This window comes from Pan paniscus, chromosome 12 (genome assembly GCF_029289425.2).
Source record: "Pan paniscus chromosome 12, NHGRI_mPanPan1-v2.0_pri, whole genome shotgun sequence".
Classification (NCBI taxonomy): Eukaryota; Metazoa; Chordata; class Mammalia; order Primates; family Hominidae; genus Pan; species Pan paniscus.
This window is the reverse complement of record NC_073261.2, coordinates 72525851-72551489: the sequence shown is the minus strand read 5'-3', so window position 1 is coordinate 72551489 and position 25639 is coordinate 72525851. Positions and strand designations below refer to the sequence as shown.

Genomic DNA, 25639 nt, shown 5'->3' with positions numbered 1-25639 from the left:
TTGCCAGTCAATACCCATTTAACCACCAGATCCTAATTTTTTAACCTCTTTAATAATAATTACCCTTTTCTCTACATCCAACCCTGTCACTCCCTTACTTTAGATTCTCTTCATCTCTCACCTGGGTTACTGTAACTCCTAACTTGACTCTCTTCCTCTGGATTTGTCCCTGCTATTCCTTCTTCCTTGCCACTGCTGAAGTAATACTTAAAAATATCATCACAGCACATCTTTGCCTAAATCCTATAAAATGATGTCCAAATCTCTCAGCATTTAGTTTTCTACCATATAGCACCTGCTTCTCTCTTTAGATTTGAATATCATACCCCCACATCTTTGGTTTTACCTCTTCCTCAAGTCTATATGCATATATACACACATAGTCACAGAACACACAGATAAACACATAAATCACAAATTATTATTCATGTTTCAAGAATTGATTAAGAGTTTTTCTCTTTGTGAAGTCTTCATATTTCAGTTCTTGGTCAAAGCCTATTTGAGCCACCTCTTCCTCTGTGAGTCTACTGTCCTCTGTGCCCTTACTGCCTTTTTTTTTCTTTGAGACAGAGTCTCACTCTGTCACCCAAGCTGGAGTGTAGTGGCGTGATCTCAGCTCACTGCAACCTCCACCTCCCAGGTTCAAGAGATTATCATGCCTCAACCTCCTGAGTAGCTGGGATTACAGGCATGCTCCTGTTACATTTTAATAATTGTAACTAATATTCATATTTATTTGAACCCAGCTCTCTTTACCCTGTTTGTTATTCTTTCTTTACCCTTAGTGACCACATTTTCCAAAACCAAATGTAGGGACACAGAGCTTAGCAAGTAGCAAAGTACTTATTAAGAATAATGAGACAAGGTTGGGCACGGTGGCTTATGCCTGTAATCCCAGCACTTTGGGAGTCCGAGGTGGGTAGATTACTTGAGGTCAGTATGAGACCAGCCTGGCCAACATGGTGAAACCCCATCTGTACTGAAAAAAAAACAACAACAACAACAACAAAAAAATGCCAGGCGTGGCGGCAGGCTCCTATAATCCTAGCTACTTTGGAGGCTGAGGCAGGAGAATTGCTTTAACCCAGGAAGCGGAGGTTGCAGTGAGCTGAGACCGCACCAGTGCACTCCAGCCTGGGCGACAGAGCAAGACTCCATCTCAAAAAAAAAAAAAAAAAAGAATAATGAGACAAAGTATATGAAATGGAAATTAACCCTTCATGTTTAGGATGGTCGTAACTGATAGATGGAACTAACATTTGTCTAGAGCTTTCTCTATGCTAAGTGTTGCAAAGTCCATTATCTTAAAGTATATTAAAAGCAAGTGGACAATTTATTTTTCAAATTTTCTGCAGTTTAAAAATAATAACTTAAGCCATAACTGACAAAAAAAATTAAGTGTGGCATGGAAACCCTTAAACGTGTGTGTTTAATTTTAGGAAGATTTGCAATCAACTAAAGAAGAGAGATTTCCAGCGATCCACAAGTCGATTGCTATTGGCTCTCAGCCAGTGCTCACTGTTGGGACAACCCACATATCCAAATTGACAGATGACCAACTCATAAAAGAGTTTCTTAGTGGTTCTTACTGCTTTCATGGGGTGAGAAGTAAATCTTCAGTTTAAATATTTATTTTACAACTTTACCTGCCAGGTATGGTCAGTGGGCATCAGCAGTACTGAAAAGAATTTTTCTCTAGAGAAATGACAGGATCCTTTCATCCCCAAAGAACATTTTCTTTTTGCAGTCTCATACCCCCACGTTTCTGTAATCTAATCCATAGCTTTTATGTTCTGCTTATTTCACAAGGTAAAAATTTGACCTTTTGTCTGGCAATCATATGTGATTCTGGTTGATTGCTAGAATGGGCATGTGATTGTATATCCGACATTTTGGTTATGTAGCAATCACATTTCAAACTGGAATTAACATCTCCCTTTAAAAAAAAAGTTAGAGACAGGGTCTCACTGTGTTACCCAGGCTGATCTCAAACTCCTGGGCTCAAGCAATCATCCTGCCTCAGCCTCCCAAAGTGCTGGGATTACAGGCATGAGCCACCGCACCTGGCCAACATCTCCCTTTACAAAGTTAAAAATTTTGACCCTGACTCTTAGTACTAATGGGAAATACAGTTACTAGTGGAATTTTTGTTTTATTGTATTTAAAATTTTACCAAGACAGTGCATATTCTCTGTATTTGTCTTTAATTTCTCAGTAATGTTTTCTTTTAATATTCAACCATACTATTGCTTTTACAGGTTTTAAAAATAACATGTATTTCCATTACTATCATGTGGCATTATTGAGAAAGGCCCAGTTCTTAACTTGATCTAATATGTTTTCTTTTTTTTTAGGGTGTCGGTTGGTGGAAATATGAATTCTGCTATGGCAAACATGTACATCAATACCATGAGGTATAAAATAGCATTTATATATCATTCTACCACTAGATGGTTTAAAGTTTAAGAATCTGTTGTAGAAAAAAAGGGGGAATGGTATAACTTTTAATTATGAGATGATTTTAATATGATTAGTATAATCAAAGTATCTCCAAATTTTGGAAAATGGAACACTTGGCGTTAACCAAATCGGTAACCTTAAACTGATATTGCTTATTAATTACTCATATGCTTCTATTACTATGAGCCTAGTAGAATAATGAGCTATTGTGGCTATACCTCTTTTGCTTTGATCAAGAAATTAATCATTCTTACAACTTATCCTTAAATTAAGAAAATGAATTAGCCGGGAGTGGTGCCGCATGCCTGTAATCCTAGCTACTCAGGAGGCTAAGGTGGCAGGATCATTTGAGCTCGGGAGGCGGAGGAGGTTGCAGTGAGCCAAGATCACAACACAGCACTCCAGCCAGGGTGACAGAGTGAGACTCCATCTCAAAAAATAATTAAGAAAATTAGGCCGGGCACAGTGGCTCACGCCTGTATTCCCAGCACTTTGGGAGGCCAAGGTGGGCGGATCACCTGAGGTCAGGAGTTTGAGACCAGCCTGGCCAACATGGTGAAAACCCGTCTCTACTACTAAAAATACAAAAATTAGCCAGGTGCATGCCTGTAATTCCATCTACTCAGGAGGCTGAGGCAGGAGAATCACTGGAACCTGGGAGGCAGAGGTTGCAGTGAGCCGAGATCACGCCACTGCATTCCAGCTTGAGCAACAGAGCGAGACTCTGTCTCAAAAAAGCGAGACTCCTCAAAAAACCAAACAAACAAAAAAAGAACGAAAATAAATGATAAGATCATACATTATCGCTAGGGTTACAAAAATTGGGTAAATACAGCAAGTTTCTCAGCCAAAAGAATAAGACACCCTGGGCCAGGCATAGTGGCTCATGCCTGTAATCCAAACACTTTGGGGGGCCAAGGCAGGAGGATCACTTGAGGCCGGGAGTTCAAGAGCAGCCTGGGCAACATAGCAAAACCCCATCTCTACAAAAAATTTTAAAAATTTTAAAAAAAGAAAATACCATATCATCTAAGTTTAAAATAAGTTTTAAGATTATACTTTATGAGTTCTTTTATTTATAATTTTATAACTCACTGTATTCTCCCATACTTGAGCCAGCCTGCTTAAATTCTGAGGTTCAAGTTCCAATTCTGTTATTTGTCCTACTTATACTTTGTTTAGTAAAGTAAGCTGCTAGGTATTGAAGACAAGCTTTAATTAATGAATATGGACCTAGCTGCTTTAAAAGGCCGTTTTCATTATCTAAAAAAGAAAATAATACCCAAAATAGAAAAGTGTATATTTGCCCACTCATAATGTTTTGAACTGATCTCAAATTCCAAGATAGATCATACTGGGACAGATTGTCAATTCACCTTCCACATTTAAATCTTCCAAAATGAATGAGGCATCCATAGACTAGGATGTGTTCGGTTTTTTTGTTTTGTTTTGTTTTGTTTTTCACTTAAACCTGAGAGGTTTCATTTAAGTATTCTTTCCATTTATTCCTGCTACTTTGCAGATGTTTGTTTTTTTAATAACAACACAGAAAAAGGATAAAGTACCATTGAACTACAACCCTTATAATACCTGATGAGTTTCTTAATTAAAGAAATGTATGCCAGAAATTTTAAATGAGAAGTATCTGTCTCCTCTGCCATCATACCACTTCTCAAAAAAGTTTAACTACTGTTAACATTTTCATAGCCTGCCACAAGAAAAAAAATGCATATATATAGATCTTGGTATAACTTTTTTATTTATAGGGAAGGTATCATGCACTGCTCTGCCACTTGTTCTTTTCGCTTAGTATCTTGGAGATTGCTCCATGTCAGCAACAATGGATTTCATTCTTTTCAGCAGATACAGAGGATTATGTCTGTACCACAGTGTATTTAACCAGACCAGACCTCTGCTAATGGACCTTTAAGTTGTTTCCAGTTTTTGCTGTGATATGTTTTAGTGAACATTTTTAAATAGTTCTGTTGGTATACTTTTGTAAGTATATTCATAAGGGACATTTCTATCAACATACTTCCTTGGTCAAAGTATCTGCATACTGGAAAATTGCCTTCCAGAGTTAGACCAGTTTACACTCCCATAAACAGTGGCTACATTCCTATACACTTGCCAACACTAGGTTTTACCAAACTTATTTTAGCCAAGGTTGCATAACCTGGAACTTTCTAGGGAACTCTGTTAGGTGTTTAGAGAGATACTAAAAATAATAGTAACTAGCAAAAAGGGTGCTTACTGTATGCTAGGCACTATGTACTTTACACGTATTAATTCTTTTAATATTCATAACAACCTTAAGAAGTGGTTATTGTTATTCCAAGATAAGGAAACAGAAACAAAGTTCAATAACTTGCCTAAAGTCAAATAGGTAGTAACTGGGGAAACTGGAATTCCAACCGAGGCAGTCTGGCTCCATATCCAACCTCTTAAAACACTTCACTTTGCTGCTCTAATTTCTGCCTATCCAGGAACTTAATCTAGTTGCTAAAAACAAATGTTATTAGCTATCTCTTACATTAGGCACTAAGCTCCACTGGGCATTGGCCCTGCTTGTTTCCTTTGCCACCATAGGGGTTTTTTTTGTTTTGTTTTGTTTTGTTTTGTTTTGTTTGAGACAGAGTTTTCCTCTTATTGCTCAGGCTGGAGTGCAATGGCGCAATCTTGGCTCACTGCAACCTCTGCCTCCCTGGTTCAAGTGATTCTCCTGCCTCAGCCTCCCAAGTAGCTGGGGTTACAGGCATGCGCCAGCACGCCCGGCTAATTTTGTATTTTTAGTAGAGTAGTTTCTCCATGTTGGTCAGGCCGGTCTCGAACTCCCGACCTCAGGTGATTTCGCCCACCTCAGCCTCCCAAAATGGTGGGATTACAAGTGTGAGCCTCTGCGCCCAGCCAGGGGTTTTTAATTCTACTAACCAGATATCTATTAGTGCCCAGCATGGTTGTCTGGCATACACTATGAAGAAAGAAATCAAAGGAATGCAAGGAGGTAGGAAGGATAAGGAAGAAGAAAGAAAGAAGGCTTTCCACATATAAGACAGTATATAGTTAGTGTTTAAAAAATAATAAAAGCAGAATGGGAAAAGGGGTTTCTGGACAGACAGTTCCAATAGAGAAATAAGTATGGTACCAAATGAATAGTGTAAAGATCAGTATAACATTGCGTAGGATGATGTCAGGCTGCAGTGGAAGAGATAGAGGCCAAAGATGTAATTAAGAATTGCAGTAGTATGTGATAGTATTATCTAGTTATGAGAGATTAAACTCTTGGTTGTGGGGTGAGTTGCTGGCAGTGAAAAAGTAGAGGAAGAGTCTAAAGCTGAAAAATCTCCAGGAAAGAACTGATGGGACTTATCTGTAGAAGAGAAAAAGAGATAGAAGAGCCGAAAATAACTACATTTAGAGCTAGCCTTACTAAAAATTAGTTATGTTATTCAGAGAAACAAGGAATAAAGAAGATAATGTGCTTAAATTTCCACTCATTGAATTTGACTGACATCATTACACCTAAATATAGATATCCACTGTGCAGATAAAGACTAGCTTACAAGAAGGTCAGGTCATCAGCATAAATATCTACTTGATGATATCAAGCACGCATTATCACAAATATTTTTTCCCGTATTAGGACAAGGATAGTGGGAAAACCTCTGTGGTTGTCGGGACATGGAACCAAGAAGAGCATATTGAATGGGCTAAGAAGAATACTGCTAGAGCTTATCATCTTCAAGACGATGGTACCCAGACAGTCAGGTAAAGATTCACTTTACTTGCCTTTGGAGCTAATTACTAGAATTTCTAAAACTCAAAATACTGAAAAACATAAAAATTCAAACATTTAAGTAAAATCCCTGTCTAGTTTTTTTCAAGGGATATCTTTTAGGTTAGTTTTCTTTTCTTAAGGAAGCAACACAGTGTAATAGTTCAGAGCACAGTCCCTGGAGTCAGACTACCTGGATTCAAATGCTGGCTCATCACTTCCTACCTTGGAGAAATTACATCATCTTTTTTATCTCTCACTTTTGTTGTCTAATGGTATTTGCCTCATATGATTATTGTGTCATTTAAGAGGTAATTTATGTAAAGGAGAATGCCTGGCAATAGCATGCAATAAACCTGGGCTGCCGCCCTTAACAGTGGGGGTGATAACATTAATGAGAGTGGCAGTGGTGTTAGTAACTGGCTCAATTCTGTCAGAACTGAGGCTGTTTTTTAAAAACTACCCCACATCTCTTTTAGGATATATGAGTATACCTTGTCAAAACACCAGTAAGTTAATCTCATTTCCCAAGAATAACTACGCATTAGCTTTTCTTGCAGACTCTTAAGTCAGTATGTTTTCAATTATTCTTTCTTGTTCCTTCTTGGGTATTACCTTTTCCTTCCTAAAACAGATGATTTGGATTGTTTTCAGAGGGTACTGACTTTTCGGGCTGATCAAAGTCAAAGTCAGCAAAATTAAAACATAGACTTTTTTTTTTTTAAATACTTTAAGTTTTAGGGTACATGTGCACAATGTGCAGGTTAGTTACATATGTATACATGTGCCATGCTGGTGTGCTGCACCCAGTGACTCGTCATTTAGCATTAGGTATATCTCCTAAAGCTATCTTCCCCCCTCCCACAGACATTTAATTATTGTACTAAACAAATTGATTTTTCTTATCCTTGTAGGTATATGTTTTATGTGAAAACAGTTTGTGGTATCATGTACAATATATGTTGAAGAATGAGTGTTAGACTGGTAAAATGAAGCTTTTCTTTGGATCCTGCTCATTTGAGATTGACAGTTTGGCCTAGGCTTTGTCTTCTATACTACAATGCCTAACGAACAGTATTTTAATGGGAGTAGCTTGATGGAGGACGGAAGCAAAGAACTGTTTTACAAAGCAATATAGTGGGCTAGGGAAATTGATAACTTTAAAACAATTTTTTAAAGGAATCTAACAAAAATTATTTGTATACAAATAAATAATATGCAAGTTGAAAATAATTATTATTAACTAAGCCAGTATGAAGTATCTCTCTCTTATATTCTCTTTATAGAATCCAAGAGAATGCCTCTGTGAGATAACCCTAAAAATATTTTTTTAAAGAATATTTTATACTCAGGTTTTTTTTTAACTAATGCAAAACTGATCCCTCTAACCATCTTCTCACCCTACCCATTACAATTATTCTATTAGTGAGATTTTAGTTTAATAAAACTTGTGTGTTTCTCTGATTCAGGATGGTGTCACATTTTTATGGAAATGGAGATATTTGTGATATAACTGACAAACCAAGACAGGTGACTGTAAAACTAAAGTAAGTTAGACCATCAAATCATCCTGTATGCCTTTGTCTTTTAACTGCTTCCTATGGACAAAAGTTTTATGTAAACAGTATAATTATGAATAATTATGAAAGTATACCATTTAAATTATTGATAAAATTATATTAAATCATACAGGGTCCACTTGACTGGGATTTTTAAGAGTACAGTTATTAACAGTGATCTTACTTTAAATGATTTGGGCAGTACCTTAAAGTTCTCTCTGTTTTAGGTGCAAAGAATCAGATTCACCTCATGCTGTTACTGTATATATGCTAGAGCCTCACTCCTGTCAATATATTCTTGGGGTAAGTTAAAAAGAAAATAATCAAAAATTCCATTTTGAGCCATGTTTTAATTTTTTTTTCTTTTTTTTTTTTTTTTTTTGAGACGGAGTCTTGCTCTGTGGCTCAGGCGGAGTGCCGTGGCATAATCTTGGCTCACTGCAAACTCTGCCTCCCAGGTTCAAGCAATTCTTCTGCCTCAGCCTCCCGAGTAAGTGGGATTACAGGCGCACACCACCACACCCGGCTAATTTTTGTATTTTTAGTAGAGACGGGGTTCCACCATGTTGGCCAGGCTGGTCTCAAACTCCTGACCTCAGGTGATCCACCCACCTCAGCCTCCCAAAGTGCTGGGATTACAGGTGTGAGCAACCATGCCCGGCTGCCATGTTTTAATTTTTTGCATTAAGTTTAGGAAGGACCTTCAGTAGTCTCCAAGGCTTAATATGGCCCACATACCACTTATGTAATAGTTGACATGGTTTTTCTTGACATTTTTTATTGAGATATAATTTACATGAAATAAAATCCACAGATCTTAAGTGTTGAGCGTGATAAGTTTTGACAATTATATACACCCATGTAACTATCACCCAAAACAAGGTATGTCACTGCAGAAAGTTCTATCATACTCCCTTCCAGTAAATACCCCTTAGCCTTGCTCAAAGATACCCATTTCTGATTTATGACATTGTAGATTAGTTTTGTCTCTTTTTTGGATTCCACATGAATGGAATCATATAGTGTATAATATTTCTGTACCTGAACTCTGACTCAGTGTAACACTTTTTTTTGGTGGTGTTTTGTTTAGTTGATTTTTTTTCTATTGATACATAGTATTTGTATAATGTTTACAGGTTACATATGATACTTTGTTACATCCATAGAATATGTAGTGATCCAGTCAGGGTATTCAGAATATTCATCACCATAAGCATTTATTGTTTCTATGTGTTGAGAACATTTCAGGTCCTCACTTCTCAACACATCTTAACAGAGGTCTGGACATTAACTCTTTGTATTTGTATTGCACACATTTTTTTCTCTGTCTGTGGCTTGCCTATTCCTTTTTCTTTCTTTCTTTTTTTTAATAGAGATAGGGTCTCACCATATTGGCCATGCTGGTCTCAAACTCCTGGACTCAAGCAATCCTCCCACCTTTGCCTCCCAAAGTGCAGGGATTATAGGCATCCGCCACTACACAGGCTGGAATGCAGTGGCGCAATCTTGGCTCACTGCAGCCTCTGCCTCCCAAGTTTAAGCAATTCTTGTGCCTCAGCCTTCCAAGTAGCTGGGACTACAAGTGTGCACCACCGTGCCTGGCTGATTTTTGGGTTTTGGTTGGTTTTTTTTTTTTTTTTTTTTTTTTTTTTTTTTTTGAAATGAAGTCTCACTCTGTCATCCAGGCTGGAGTGCAGTGGCATGATCTCGGCTCACTGCAACCTCCGCCTCCTGGGTTCAAGCGATTGTCCTGCCTCAGCCTCCCGAGTAGCTGGTATTACAGGCATATATGGTACCATGTCCGGCTAATTTTTGTATTTTTAGTAGAGACAGTGTTTCACCTTGTTGGCTAGGCTAGTCTCGAACTCCTGACCTCAAGTAATCTGCCCGCCTCGGCCTCCCAAATTGCTGGGATTACAGGTGTGAGCCACCCGCACCCAGCCCCATTTTCTTATTAATGTCTTTTGGTGAACGAAAAATTTTTATTTCATGAAATTCAATTTATCATTTATTCCTCTTTAATAGCTAACGCTTTTTGTGTTCTAAGAAATTTTTCTACCCCAAAATCATGAAAATATTCTCCTATATTTCCTTCTAAAGACTTTATGGTTCTACCTTTGATTATCTAATGCCTAAATATGGTTTTCTCTGTATTTATCTTGCTTGGAGTTCACTAAGCTTCTTGGATTTGTGGGTTGATATATTTTATCAATTTGGGGAAATTTTTGGACATTATCTCCTCAAAGATGTATTCTGCTCCATTCTTTTTCTCCTCTATTTCTGATACTCCAATAAGACATGTTAGTATAAAATTGTTCCAGAATCTCAGACACTGCTTTATTCCCACTTTTTTTCCTTTGTTTCGATTTGGGTCATTTCTGTTAAGCTGTCTTCAAACTTGTTAATTTCTCTGCTGTGCCCAGTCCATTGAATGAATTTATCACTGATGTATTTTGTATCTCTTAACATTTCCACTTGGTTCTTTTTGTTGTTGTTGTTTTTTATTTATTTATTTATTTATTTTTGAGACAGAGTCTTGCTCTGTCACCCAGGCTGGAGTGCAGTGGCGCAATCTCGGCTCATTGCAACCTCCGCCTCCCGGGTTCAAGTTATTCTCCTGCCTCAGCCTCCCCAGTAGCTGGGACTACAGGCATGTGCCACCACGCCTGGCTAATTTTTCGTATTTTTAGTAGAGACGGGGTTTCACTATGTTAGCCAGAATGGTCTCGATCTTCTGCCCTCACGATCCGCCCGTCTCGGCCTCCCAGAATGCTGGGATTACAGGCATGAGCCATCGTGCCCAGCCTCCACTTGGTTCTTTTTTATCTCTACTGAAATTTCCTATCTGGTCATACATGTTTTCTTCATCATGTTTATTATAATTATTATAACATTTGATAATTTCAACATCTGTTCCATCTTTGGGTTACATTTTTCTTTACCTTTCATTTTAAATACACTTAATTATTTTGCCATAATGTTCTGTCATTTTTGTTGTATAAGAGCTATGTGTTCCTCTCTTACTCCTGTCCTTTGTTCCTTTTCCCTCCCCCGCTTGTTTAAAAATATTTTCTCCACCTATCTCATATTCTGTATGGATGACTGAAAGTTGTTTTTCAAGAAGCTTAATTTGTAGAAATAATGTTGGATGTTTATCTAAAACAAGGACTCATGCTTCTAGCAAATATAACTACATGTATCCATTCAGCAGAATAGTACTGAAAAGTATTCAGCTTAGCAACTTTTTAATGGCTTTGTTGTTCTTCTTTAGGTTGAATCTCCAGTGATCTGTAAAATCTTAGATACAGCAGATGAAAATGGACTTCTTTCTCTCCCCAACTAAAGGATATTAAAGTTAGGGGAAAGAAAAGATCATTGAAAGTCATGATAATTTCTGTCCCACTGTGTCTCATTATAGAGTTCTCTGCCATTGGACCTCTTCTAAAGGATGGTATAAAATGACTCTCAACCACTTTGTGAATACATATGTGTATATAAGAGGTTATTGATAAACTTCTGAGGCAGACATTTGTCTCGCTTTTTTTCATTTTTGTTGTGTCTTATAAACTGACTGTTTTTCTTTGCTTGGATACTGTGATTCCAAAATAAATCTCATCCAAGCAAGTTAGAGTCCAGCCTAATCAAATGTCATAATTGTTGTACCTATTGAAAGTTTTTAAATAATAGATTTATTATGTAAATTATAGTATATGTAAGTAGCTAATGAAGTAAAGATCATGAAGAAAGAAATTGATAGGTGTAAATGAGAGACCATGTAAAATATGTAAATTCTAGTACCTGAAATCCTTTCAACAGATTTTTATATAGCAACTGCTCTCTGCAAGTAGTTAAACTAGAAACTGGGCACATGGTAGAGGCTCACATGGGAGTTGTCCTCACCCTTGTTAATCTCAAGAAACTCTTATTTATAATAGGTTGCTTCTCTCTCAGAACTTTTATCTGTTACTTTTTTCTTCTTATGAGTATGTTTACTCTCAGAGTATCTATCTGATTGATGTAGACAGTTGGTGATGCTTCTGAGACTCAAAATGGTTTACTCTAACAAAACACTGTGCTGTCTATCCCTTGTACTTGCCTACTGTAATATGGATTTCACTTCTGAACAGTTTACAGCACAATATTTATTTTAAAGTGAATAAAATGTCCACAAGCAGTGTTGTCATGTAGTCAATGGCAGATTATTAAATTCCTTTTATTTTTTTCATTATCCTGTTGTACACATTTTAAACATACATATCTGAACAAGAACAGAAAAGGGCCATAAAAGTCTTTTCCTCCTTTTTAGTAGTTCTGGCCAAAGATAGTTTAAGAAAAGGCTAATATAATTGACTATTTTAGGGTTATTTATAGATTTTAGTAGGAAGCAGCACATAGAGAAAGAGCATGAACTTTGAATTCAGACCTAGGTCAAAATCCTTTTTTTCTCTCTCTCTCTCTCTACCCAGAGATGGGGCTGCTCAGGCTGCTCTGAACCCCTGGGCTCAAGCAGTTTTCCCACCTCAGCCTCCCAAATAGCTGGGACTACCAGGCACACACCAACAAGACCAGTGCAAAATCCTGGCTTTAACTTACTGTGTACAAGATAGGAAAAACCAAACACTTATACCCAATACAGCACAGAACACGAGGTCACCAAAATGTGTGGTTTTTCTTCCTCACGCCAACCAATTTTCTGACACCAGCTGGGTGTCCTACAATTCAGTTCAATTCTGATACTCGTCTACTTGGAGTTGACATCAGACCCCACAAGTAAAGGGCTCAGTTGCACAACACTGCTTCCACTTACTTCAGATGCCAATTGCAAGTCTGGGCATCTAGTACTTTTGACCAACCAGCTATAAATCAGGGGTTCCATGACTCCCTTCTCGGGTTTAATAATTTGCTAGAATGCCTCACAGAATTAAAGGAAACACTTTACTTATGTTTACCAGTTTATCATAAAGGATACAATTCAGGAATGGCCAGATGGAAGAGCTGCATGAGGCAAGGTATGGCGGGGGTGGGAGGCAAGGGGGTGCCTGCAGACCTTCTAGGCTTCCTCTGGGCGTGCCACTCCCCCAGCACTAGGTTGGGGAACCTAGAAGCTCATCAGATCCCAAGAGAGTTATAATAGAGTTTGATTTTCAGATCCCCCTCCCCCTTTCTTCCCCCCAGGTCAGTAGGTGGGGCTGAAAGTTCCAACCAGCTATCAATCACTTGGTCTTTGTAGTGAGCAGCCCCATCCTGAGGCTATCTAGGGGCTCCACCTCAGTAACCTCATTAGCATAAACTCTATCCAGCATAAATTATATGCAGATAGAGATAGGGTGATCAAAAAGGGCTCCTTAAAAGTAACAAGACACTCCCATTACCTGGGAAGCTCCTAAGGTTTTAGGAACCCTGTGTCAAGAACCTGAGACAAACACGAAATTTCTTTTACTATACCACATACTAGCTATGTGATCCTAGACATGTCAGCGAACGTCTTTGAGCCTCTCTTCCTCTTTTGTGGAGAGAATACTTACTTCATAAAATGGTTGTATCAGTGAATGAATTTTACTGTGTGTAAAAAGTCTTGTCCAATACTTGATACCAGTATGTTAACTTCCTTTTATTGCGTCTGTCTCCTGTTAAGAAGATCAAAGATCAAAGCCATTAAAATACTTTTTTTTTTGAGATGGAGTCTCGCTCTGACAACCAGGCTGGAGTGCAGTGGTGCAATCTCAGCTCACCACAACCTCTGCCTCCTGGGTTCAAGCGATTCTCTTGTCTCGGCCTCCTGAGTAGCTGGGATTACAGGCGTATGCCACCATGCCCGGCTAGTTTTTGTATTTTTGTATAGATGGAGTTTCGCCATGTTGGCCGGGCTGGTCTCAAACCCCTGACCTCAAGTAATCTGCTTTCCTTGGCCTCCCATAAGTGCTGGGATTACAGGCATAAGCCATCACACCAGGCCAAAATTCATTTCTTTAATGAATTAAAGAATCATATTTATTATATCAATGAGTTAAAATAACATAATTACCCTCATATTTAGTATAGGTGATAGGGGAGGGAGTTAAAAATTAGGTCAGTGCCAGAAGATACGTTGATAATATTTAGAACAAACTCTCTCTTAGAAGAGGGGGGAAAATGATCTTTTAAAAACTGTACTAGAATAGTCTACTAGGGAAGATTGTTAAAAACAGAATTCATTATTTCAAAATAATAAAGATTTTATAAGAACGAGTCAGCCTTCTAGTTGAGTACACACCTAGCTACTCAGGCTGACGCTGGAAGATGGCTTGAGCCCAGGAGTTTAAGGCTGTAGTGCACTATGTCACCTGTGAATAGCCACTGCATTCCAGACTGGGCGACATGGCGAGACCCAGTCTCAACAAAAAAATAGTTCTCTGTCTTGACTAACATAGATCAAACTTCTTTGAGGGTAGGGGCTAGTCCAGGTATCTCCATATCTGTTTTAAATCTTGAGTCCCCTATCAGTAGTCTTTGAAGTCTCATTTGCTCTCCAGCTTACTTGCTGCTAACTCTGTGATACAATCATTCTGTATAAGCAGGCTGAATTGCTAACAGGGAAGGGAAATGGCTCAGCTATAATATGGCAATGCATTTTGAGAAGTCTATCTCGTGTCTATTGAAGCCGGTGCTATCCCATACCTAAACCAGATTCTTTTTTTTTTGAGATGGAGTCTCACTTTGTCACCCAGGCTGGAGTACAGTGGCGCCATCTCAGCTCACTGCAACCTCCACTTCCCGGGTTCAAACAATTTTCCTGCTTCAGGCTCCTGAGTAGCTGGGATTAAGGCATGTGCCGCCACGTCCAGCTAATTTTTGTATTTTTAGTAGAGACAGGGTTTCACCATGTTGGTCAGGCTGGTCTCGAACTCCTGACCTTGTGATCCGCCCACCTCGGCCTCCCAAAGTGCTGGGATTACAGGCATGAGCCACTGCTCCCGGCCAACCAGGTTCTTAAGACAGGGCCTAAGAATCTGTATTTTAAATAAACATAGCAAGTGATTCTCTTTGTTAAATAAATTCTCCAGTGATTGAGAATTGCTGATGGGGACTTCACTAACTACTAGCCCTCCTGTCTCCAGGTGAGGGTTTCAGGGAAATACTTAGTAGTTCATCTTTACAAGAAGGTTGTGACATGGAAACTTTTGTTGGGGTTTTGTTTTGTTTTGTTTCTGCTTTTTAAAATTTTACCTCTTTTCTTTGAGAGGCTACTAGGTGGGGCTTGTAGCCCAGCCCTAGTTTGTTTGTTTGTTTATTTACTTATTTGAGAGACGGTCTCACTCTGTTGCCCAGGCTGGAATGCAGTGGCACGGTCATGGCTCACTGCAGCCTCGACCTCTTGGCCTCAAGGGATCCTCCTGCCTCTGCCTCCTGAGTAGGTGGGACTACAGGCATGCACCACCACACTTGGCTAATTTTTAAATTTTTGTAGAGACAAGGTCTCACTACGTTGCCCAGGCTGGTCTTGAACTTTTGAGCTCAAGCGATCCTCCTGCCTTTGCCTCCCAAAGTGCTGGGATTACAGGGGCGAGCCACTGCACTGGCCCCTAGTTTATAATCCTTGATTAAAGGGACACTGGCAACAAACTTTCTCAAAATTGAATAGTTATGTTTTGTGTACTATCCCCTATGAACTGTCCTTTTCAATCAGTCTGCTACCCAAAGACCTAACCTGGTTTCTGACAATACTTAAGTACATAAGGTTTATGTACCTAAACCTAGTACATAATCAGACCAAATTATTGACCCAGCAGCACCAAAGATCTAGCATTAAAGGACTTAAGCTAAACAAGAAAATAAAGTTAAGACTAAATTTTGAATAATTAGGTTTTGGAATCAGAGCTTCAAATGAAAATACATATCAGCTACCCTAGAATGATTTTATTTTTTAGAGGCAGTGTCTCACTCTTTTGCACACGCTGGAGTGCAGTGGTGCAATCCCAGCTCACTGCAGCCTCAAACTCCTGTGCTCAAGCAATCTTCCACCCTCAGCTTCCCAAGTAGTTGGGACTGCAGGCATGCACCACCACGCTGGCCTCCTAGAATGATTTCAAACTCTTCCTAGTGTTGGGCGATTTTATTACCAGTGCTTGCCATGGTGGCATGGCTTAGAAGAAAATCCATTTCTTTTTCTTTTTTTCTTTTGTTGTTGTTGTTTTTGTTGACCTGCTTCCTTTCTGACCTGGGCTGATTCACCCTTCTTGAGCAATCTGGTGGTCCCTGGCTCCCCATTGCCATAGCACACTAAGGCCCAGAACTCGTGGGCTCAAGCCATCCTCCAGCTGCAGCCTCTTGGGAACTCAAGATGGGCATCACCATGCTGGCTCTCTTTTTCTCACTTGTTTAGCAGGGGAGGTAAGGAACCCACTGCACACTCAAGAGCATGTTTTATCTCATATGCTGATAGTCTCAAACGTGGTTTCAGCAAGCAGGCAAGATGATGCATTGGGTTGTAGGAAGAACATATTAGAAATTCTATTTTTCATCTGTGAAAGATGTTAAGCCTCACTAATATATAATATGTGGTACACACAATAATTCATAAATCAGAAAGTCTTATGTCATAAAGCATCCTAAGAGTCGGTGTTACACATTTGGAGGAGATGATGGGGATACCCTTCTTTATTTTTCACTTTTATCCTGTTACAGGATCATAGACTAAATTAATTACCTTTCAGAAAATGGAATTGTTAATCTAAATGTAAGCCTTAAGATCATATCTTGTCCGGGCATGGTGGCTCACGCCTGTAATCCCAGCACTTTGGGAGGCCAAGGCAGGCCGATCACTTGAGGTTAGGAGTTCAAGACCTGCCTGGCCAACATAGTGAAACCCCGTCTCTACTAAAAATACAAAAATTAGCCAGGCATGGTGGCGCACGCCTGTAGTCCCAGCTACTCAGGGGACTGAGGCAGGAGAACCACTTGAATCTGGGAGGCAGAGGTTGCAGTGAGCTGCACTCCAGCCTGGGCGACAGAGCAAGACTCCATCTCCAAAAAAAAAAGAAAAAAAAGATTTTACCTGATCAGGTAGATAACCAATCAGACTTATGATGTGGAGGTTAAAAGGTGACTTTCACCAGCCATGGTTCTAATCACTGAGGTTCTTAGATCTTGCAAGACTTCTTTTTTAGAAATAATACAGTAATGCCCTCTGCTGGGCACAGTGGCTCACACCACTTTGGGAGCCGAGGCGCTTTGGGAGGCCGAGGCAGGCAGATCACCTGAGGTCGGGAGTTCGAGACCAGCCTGACCAACATGTTGAAACTCCATCTCTACTAAAAATAAAAAATTAGCCATGCATGGTGGTGCATGCCTATAATCCCAGCTACTCGGGAGGCTGAGGCAGGAGAATCACTTGAACCCGGGAGGCAGAGGTTGCGGCAAGCCAAGATCGGGCCATTGCACTCCAGCCTGGGCAAAAAGAGTGAAACTCCATCTCCAAAAAAAAGAAAAAAAGAAAAAGAAATAACACAGTAATGTCTTTTTTACAGTTATGGGGAAGAATAGCATATTTTCCTGGTTAGCAGCCATTAGAGCCTACAGTTTGAAGACTACTCGAATTCCACTTTTTAATACGTGGAGAAAATAAAGGCAAGCCTGACAGTCTCAAAATTAAAGTGGAAAGAAAAGCAAAATTATTAACAAATAAAATACAGAGCTTGAAGTATCTTGCATCCACAACTATTTGTAATTTTTGTTTGTTTTTTTTTTTGAGACGGAGTTTTGCTCTTTTTGCCCAGGCTGGAGTGCAATGGCCCAATCTCGGCTTGCCGCAAACTCTGCCTCCCGGGTTCAAGTGATTCTCCTGCCTCAGCCTCTGGAGTAGCTGGGATTACAGGCATGCGCCACCACGCCAGGCTAATTTTGTATTTTTAGTAGAGACGGGTTTTGTCATGTTAGTCAGGCTGGTCTCAAACTCCTGACCTCACGTGATCTGCCTACCCCTGCCTCCCAAAGTGCTAGGATTACAGGTGTGAGCCACCGCGTCTGGCCGCTATTTGTAAATTTTTAAGCATTTTAGTATTTTTTACATTTGAAACAAAAAATGTTCACCAAAAGCAAGTAAATCAAGCAGGACTTTTGGAAACAGCAACCAACTCAATTACCAAAGATGTTTGTAAAACTAAAATAGTGCTAAAGAGCTCACATCTAATCACATACTACATTGTGTGTTTCAAATCTATTTTAATTTTTTTTCAATCCTTTGCCACTACAGACAATGCCACACTAAATAATAATCTTTGCATGTCGTTTCCTTGAAATAGATACTAGTATCCTTGAAATAGATACTTTTTAAATGTTTTTTTATAGAGAGGGGGTCTTGCTATGTTGGTCAGGTTAGTTTTGAACTCCTGGCCTCAAGCAATCCTCCTGCCTCAGCCTCCCAAAGTGGTAGGATTGCAGGTGCCCAGCCTTCTAGGACCTTTTGATAGAAAGAATTGTGCTTTGCCTTGAATTTAAGAAAAAATACAACATAACTTCCTATATATTTTCCTCAAGTACAAACATAACTTTTATTTTATAAATATATGTTAAAAAATAAATTTACTTAAAAGTCCAGCAGTGTGGCCGGCTGTGGTGGCTCACGCCTGTAATCCTAGCATTTTAGGAGGCCCATGCAGGAGGATTGCTTGAGCCCAGGAGTTCAAAACCAGCCTGGCCAACATAGCAAGACCCCATCACTACAAAGATTACAAAATTAGCTGGGTGTGGTGGTGTGCACCTGTGGTGGCAGTTCCTCTGGAGCCTGAGGCTACAGGATTGCTTAAACCCAGGAGTTAGAGGCTGCAGTGAGCCAGGATTGTGCCACCGCACTCCAGCCTAGGTGACAGAGTAAGAACCTGTCTCTAAAAAAAAAAAAAAGTTGAGGCGGGGTGCATTGGCTCACGCCTGTAATCCCAGCACTTTGGGAGGCAGAGGCGGGCGGATCAGGAGGTCAAGAGATCCAGACCATCCTGGCCAACCTGGTGAAACCCCGTCTCTACTAAAAATACAAAAATTAGCCAGGCATGGTGGCGGGTGCCTATAGGCCCAGCTGTTCAGGAGGCTGAGGCAGGAGAATCGCTTGAACCCGGGAGGCGGAAATTGCAGTGAGCCAAGATCGTGCCACTGCACTCCAGCCTGGGTGACAGAGCAAGACTGTCTCAAAAAAAAAAAAGTTGAATTAACTACTCCATGTGGCTGAGTCAGCATTTGAACCAATTCAGAGTCTATGTTTATAAATGTATGCCATATCGCTTCTCGGCCTTTCGGCTAAGATCAAATATAAATGAGTGCCATACTGCTTTTGCTTCACAGAAATGTCTTCTGCCTCATGCACCATTCTCTACTGTCATCTCCCACCTGAGAGAACACATAGAAGGGCTCAGCAAAATTCTCTGTAAAATGAGTACAGCAATTAATTTTTTCCTGGCAACATATGACACTCATTTTTCCCATATGTTATTTTTATTATGCTAGCGCAATTCAAAAATCTGGCGAATATTTCATTAGTAAGATTAAAATGTCACCTTGGGAATTCTGGCTAGGTTACATGCCAAACTCTCTCTTCGATAATCTTTTGGTGATGGTAAACAATGCAAGCACAGTGCCAATTATCTAGATCCAGATCATGTTTATCATTTAAATGACAGAATGAGAATTCCTTCATCTTTTATGTATGGCTTTCCGTTTTGGAGTAAAGAATGCATTTTATTTTTGTTTCTCCTCAGACTATGAATAAAAGGGACTCTCAACAAACATTTGCTGAATAAATGAATGAACCCTCATCTTCTCTTAACCCACACCTTATAAAATCTTTCTCAACTACTCCAATTTTCCCTATTACTTTTTTTTTTTTAACTAATCCCTCTGTTCACTCTCAACACTCCTTATTTTTCAGTGTTTGGTGCTTTGAGGGGAAAAAAAATATGTTCTTCAGTTTTACAATAGTTGGGAAAGAAAAAGGAGCATTTTTATTGTTTTGTTTCATCTGTGTTCCTTTTCTCTTGGATTCCACATGGCATCATGTAATCAATTTTTTGCTGCCTTGCACTGATTGCTCACAGTCTCATATGTTGCTTCTCCAAACTAACGATGTGAGTACAGTGTCTGTGTCTCCCTCCTCTGTGGCATATCCACCCGCCTCCACGAACCGAAAGCATTCCAATTCTGAGGCACTCTGAACTCTTCCATAAAAAGTGGCTATTTTCATGGCCTCTTCGCAAAGTGTAATTCTGTCTTCCCTTTCAAGTAATATTAATAAAACTAGTTTTTAACATTTCTTTGACAAACATTGTTGCTAAAGCCAAAGAAATGATCAACAAGCTTTCACAAGCCCTTGCTAATGTGACATAACTCTGAGGCATTTACACAGGTTATGAAACTTGTCCTAGTACATTGGCCTCAGAAGACAGGCATAAAGCACTCTTTGTGAACTGCTTAGCTTTGTAAGGTCTATCTGGCACCTGAACAAGCAACATTTTGCAAAACATCAGGCTCTGCATGAAAATTCAGATTCCCACACTGAGAGTCCATTGAGAGATCTCCCACTCATTAGCATGCTACAAGGCCGCTGAAAGATCAGGAAGATGTCAAAAGGGCAAACCTTCACATAAACAGAACTCAGAGAAACAAACTGAACTTAACTTGGCATCAGCCAACTGTAAGTATGAAAAAAAATGTGTTTATTGGGATGAGAAGAAGGAAAATTCACTAATTTGTCTATATGCAACTAAGTGATATTTTTCCTTGGTAAAATTAATTGCAAAGGCAGCCAGATGCAGTGGCTCCTGCCTGTAATCCCAGCACTTTGGGAGGCCAAGGTGGACAGATGACTTGAGCTCAGGAGTTCGAGACCAGTCTGAGCAACATGGCAGAACTCCATCTCTACAAAAAAATACAAAAATCAGCCAGAGGTGGTGGTACACATCTGTGGTCCCAGCTACTTGGGAGGCTGAGCCAGAAGGTTTGCTTGAGCCCCAGAGGTCAAGGCTGCAGTGAACTGGGATCATGCCACTGAATTCCAGCCTAGGCAACAGACTGAGATTCTGTCTCAAAAAATAAAAATAAAAATAATCTCAAAGGCATTAGACCTAAAGCGATTGTCTATTAAATTATCTCTTGTGGAAAGTAACATTTCCCTCAATATCCACCTTTATTCAAATTGTCCTATGCCTTAAAATAATTGGTACCCCCTCTCCTCTCTTTGCAAGAACCAGTCGTCCCTTTTTTCCCTTAATTCTTTTGTGGTTGCTGAAGAGTTTTATTTAGCCTTCAATGACTTCAGGCAGTAGAATGAGCCAAGGAATTCCAATGATAATGAATGCAGGTTGTCTGGCAGCTCCTGGGCAGCCAGGGTTGTCCCTGGGAAAAGATGCCTTCTGAGCTGGATGATGGTTCCCTTAACTGAGTAAACAGTCAGGAAGAGGGCCTTGCAGTCCTAAGTCAGGACCCAGATCCCCTTTCATTAAAGTCCTGCTAAAAATCATCCTGGGAAAATAGAGAGTCATACAAAAAATAAACATGAGGAAATTATAAGCCAGCCAGATACTGATTTCGGTTGACATCACTTCCATGGATCACCTCATCCATCCATTCATTTATTGATCCATTTATTCAACAATTATTCACAGAAAGCCAACAAGGGACAAGGACTGGTAGGTACTAGGGGTATGGTGCTAAACAAAACAGACAGTCTTTGCTCCATTCGAGCTGTATTCTAGTGGGGAGACAGCCAGTAAACAGTAAAATGTAACTTGTAGACTGAACTGTGTCCCCCTCCAAATTCATACAGCGAAGCCCTAAACGCAACCATGACTATATTTGAAGATAGAGTCCTTCCAGGAAGTAATCAAGGTTAAATGAGGTCATAAGAGTGAGGCCCTTATGATGGGATTTGTGCCCTTTATAAGAAAAGACACCAAAGAGCTGGCTTCCTCTCTTCCTCTCTGCCATGTAAGGACACAGAAAGAAGGTGGCCATCTAAAAGCCAGAGAGTCCCTCACCAGAAACCAAACCTGACAGCACCTTGGAATTCCAACTTACAGAACCATGAGAAAATTGATTTCCGTTGTTTAAGCCATACAGTGTGTGGTATTACTGTGTTACGCCCACCTGAGCAGACTAATCAATAACATAATATTAGGAAGTGATCAGAACTATGAAGGAAATCATGTAAGGTAGAGGGATAGATAGATAGGCAGTGGCGGAATGGAAAGTGGCACTGAGTATGGGGACCAGGAAAGGCCACCGGGGAAGACCATTCCAGATGGAAATATTTCTGGGGGAATTCCCTGACATGGGGACAAAAATGGGGCATGTGAGAAACAGCCAGGAAGTCTCTGCAGCCTGGGCGCATTGGGCAGGGTATGAATGAAAGTAAACAGAGACAGAGAAGAAACCAGGGACCAGTTCATTCCGGCTACACAGGCCATGGCAAGGACTTCAGATTTTGTTCTAAGTGGGATAGAAAGCTACTTTAAGTCTATAAGCAGGAGAGTGACATACAGGATTTACCTTAAAAGGATCACTATTACAGGGGAAAGAGACTGTAGGAGAGAAGGACTGGAAGCGGGAAAACGATGAGGTTGGTTTAATTTTCCAGGTAAAAGATGATGGGGACATGGGCTAGTGGGGTGGGGACGGAAGAGGTGAGAAATTGTTGGATTTAGAGTCTATTTTTAAAATAATTCAGGATTTGTCAATAGGTTGGATATGGTGTGCAAGAGAAAGAAAAGAGTCAAGGACGCCAAATTGAGCTGTGCAGCTGGGTTACTGCAGTGCTGTTTACTGAGATGATAAAACGGTAGGAGGAGTTCGTGTGGTAGAGAACAGAGTTGAGTCAAGGGTTGTTTTGCACATGTTACATTTCGGGATGCCTATTAGACACACAAGTGGAAATGTTAAATAGGGAACTTGATAGACCAGCATGGAGTGAAGGGAAAGATCAGGACTGGAAATAGAAAAGTGAGTGTCATTAGCATTTAAACAAAGTTGAAAGCAGAAGGCTGAATATTATCGTAATTACTGCCAGCACCTGCTTCTCAATTTACAGCTCTTTCTCTAGGGATGCAGGAGTGAATGAAAAGCTATTTTTCAATCTTTCTCTTCCACCTTTCCCTTCTCTACCCCCTCGAGATTACCCCATCCAGCTTCAAGTGGTCACTGTCTGCTATTCCTGGAAGTGATTTTGCCTCTCCTGCCCTTCACCGCATTTGGGCCGGTGCAGCTGGACTGGTGCACGTGGGAGCACATGCTCTGGTCATCTGCTAAGGCAGAGTCTTCCCAGTGCTGGAGCTTGGCTGCTTTGCCCATGGTTCCAAACTAAGTCTAGGCCTGACCTCTCTAAAGCCTGGACCCCTGACAAAGGCAAGTCTTTTCCCAGGAGCTTGCCTGCCACTCCTCTCACCATTCCACAGGGCCTTAATGTCTTTTTTGTTTGTTTTTTGTTGTTGTTTTCGAGACAGAGTCTTGCCCTGTTGCCCAGGCTGGAGGGCAGTGGTGCGATCTTGGCTCACTGCAACCCGCACCTCCCAGGTTCAAGTGATTCTCCTGCCTCAGCCTCCTGAGTAGCTGGGATTACAGGCACACCACCACACCAGCTGATTTTTGTATTTTTAGTACAAATGGGGTTTCACCATGTTGGCCAGGCTGGTCTCTTAACTCCTGATCTCAGGTGATCCACCTGCCTGGGCCTCCCAAAGTGCTGGGATTACAGGCGTGAGCCACCGCACCCGGCCAAGGCCTTAATGTCTTCATTGACTTGGATTTTGTCCTCAACTGTGGTAGGAGAACAATGAGACAAGTCTCTTTTAAGAGAACCATGGTCATCTTGCATTAATGGAAAAAAAAACTACTTTTAGTGAATATAGGAGAAAAAGTGTGTGTCTGTCAGAGAGATTGAAAGATCCTATTACAGCCTTCATCCATATTACTTTATATGTTGCCACTGATCTGTGAATGACAATGGTGGCCTTGAAAGCAGGGGCTTTTAGTAGAGACGGGGTTTTGCCATGTTGACCAGGCTGGTCTCCAACTCCTGACCTCAGGTGATCCGCCCTCCTCAGCCTCCTAAAGTGCTGGTATTACAGGTGTGAGCCATGGCACCTGGCCCTGTTTCTTTTTATTTTATAATTTTTTTTTTTAGAGATGGGGTCTCACTATGTTGCCCAGGCTCAAGTGATTCTCCAGCCTTGGCCTGTCAAAGAGCTGGAATTATAAGTGTGAGCCACTGTGCTCAGCCGCAGCTCCGTTTCTAATTTGCTAGGTTGCCTTGATGGAGTCTCCAACCACATTACTTTCCTTGAACACACAGAGGTTAGGGAGTAATTAGAATTGTATTCATAAAATGAATCTGCTCTTCAAAAGTTAGATGATGTGATTTCAACAGAAGAGAAAGTAATATATGTACGTTCTGATTACAACAGTGTACACATGCACGTTTATACGGTAATAAAGTTCAGGAATAAATTTTAAGTAACAACAATCTTGTTTTTTTTTCTTTTTGCGGCAGGGTCTAGCTCTATCACCCACATTGGAGTGCACTGGTACAATCACAGCTCACTGCAGCCTCAACTCTCTGGGCTCAAGCCATCTTCCCACCTCAGCCTCCCAAGTAGCTGGGACCACAGGTGTGCACCACCATGCTTGGCTTCTTTTTTTTTTTTTTCCTCTGGAGAGACAGGGTCTTACCATATTGCCCAGACTAGTCTCCAACTCCTGGGCTCAAGCCATCCTCCCACGTTGGCCTCCCAAAGTGTTGGGATTACAGGTGTGAGTAACTGCGTCTGACCAACAATCTTCCTTGTTTAAAAATTTTAAACAATGCTGCCTTAGATACTCCCTAACAGATCTCTGCTTTAACAATCCAGCAGTTCATTGAGGTTCTCTCCTGTTCTGTAGACTCTTCTACATAAGGCTTTGCACACTGCATGCAAGTAGACTACTTTCTACACATAAGCACTTTTGCTGCTCTCTCTCTCTCTCTCTCTCAGGAATTGACAGCTTATCAATGAGACAAAAAATATATCAGTAATAATATATATTTGAATTATACAATCAGTGGGTGGGGCACAAAACCAATAGGTTCTTTGCTACCATCCCTCAACCCTCCAAAAAAGAATTACACAATCAATAGGATTGAACTACATGACATACAGAGAACATTTTAGCCAATAATTAGAAAACAGCATGTTTTTCTCAAGCACATTCAGATCACTTGCACAAACTGTCCATATACTGAAGCATAAAGCAAATCTCAAGTAATTTTCAAGGATTGGAATCATATAGATCTCACTGTCTGGCCATAATCTCATTACCTTGGAAATCAATAAGTGAAAGATACTCTTTCAGAAGTTAAGAGAATCACTTCTAAATAATTTATGGATCCAATGGAAAAAAATATGATGCAAATTAGAGAATACTTAGAACTGAATGATGAGATCATACTGCAGTAAATTGTATTATTGTTCCAAATAGTTTCTGCTCTACCCTGTGAAAGAATTATAGATTCCAGGAGGGGTGCAGTGGCTCAAGCCTGTAATCCCAGCACTTTGGGAGGCCAAGGCCGGTGGATCACCTGAGGTCAGGAGTTTTGAGACCAGCCTGGCCAACATAGTGAAACCCCATCTCTACTAAAAATACAAAAATTAGCCAGGCGTGGTGGCGCATGCCTGTAATCCCAGCTACTCGGGAGGCTGAGATAGGAGAATCACTTGAACCCAGGAGGTGGAGGTTGCAGTGAGCCGAGATCGCGCCACTGCACTCTAGCCTGGGTGACAGAGCAATACTGTCTCAAAAAAAAAAAAAAAAGAATTATACATTCCAACCCATTGCTGTATTCTTTCAGTGT

The 25639-nt window shown here is 40.3% G+C and overlaps 2 protein-coding genes across 4 annotated transcripts in view; one reads left to right on the top strand and one right to left on the bottom strand.

The window, feature by feature from the left end:
- The window catches only part of ERLEC1 (endoplasmic reticulum lectin 1), a 31764-nt gene extending 19791 nt beyond the window's left edge, over positions 1-11973 (top strand). Inside the window, exons 9-14 of one of the 2 annotated variants that reach the window (XM_003822697.4) lie at positions 1440-1601; positions 2355-2414; positions 6104-6228; positions 7705-7782; positions 8022-8097; positions 11066-11973. In XM_003822697.4, coding sequence (XP_003822745.1) covers positions 1440-1601; positions 2355-2414; positions 6104-6228; positions 7705-7782; positions 8022-8097; positions 11066-11137 — 573 coding nt within the window. In that variant the 3' untranslated portion in view covers positions 11138-11973. The remainder of the gene's footprint in view (positions 1-1439; positions 1602-2354; positions 2415-6103; positions 6229-7704; positions 7783-8021; positions 8098-11065) is intronic. The other variant, XM_003822698.4, reaches the window with a different exon arrangement.
- ASB3 (ankyrin repeat and SOCS box containing 3) overlaps positions 1-25639 on the bottom strand; it is a 192521-nt gene that overhangs the window by 139572 nt on the left and 27310 nt on the right. The window lies entirely within an intron of this gene.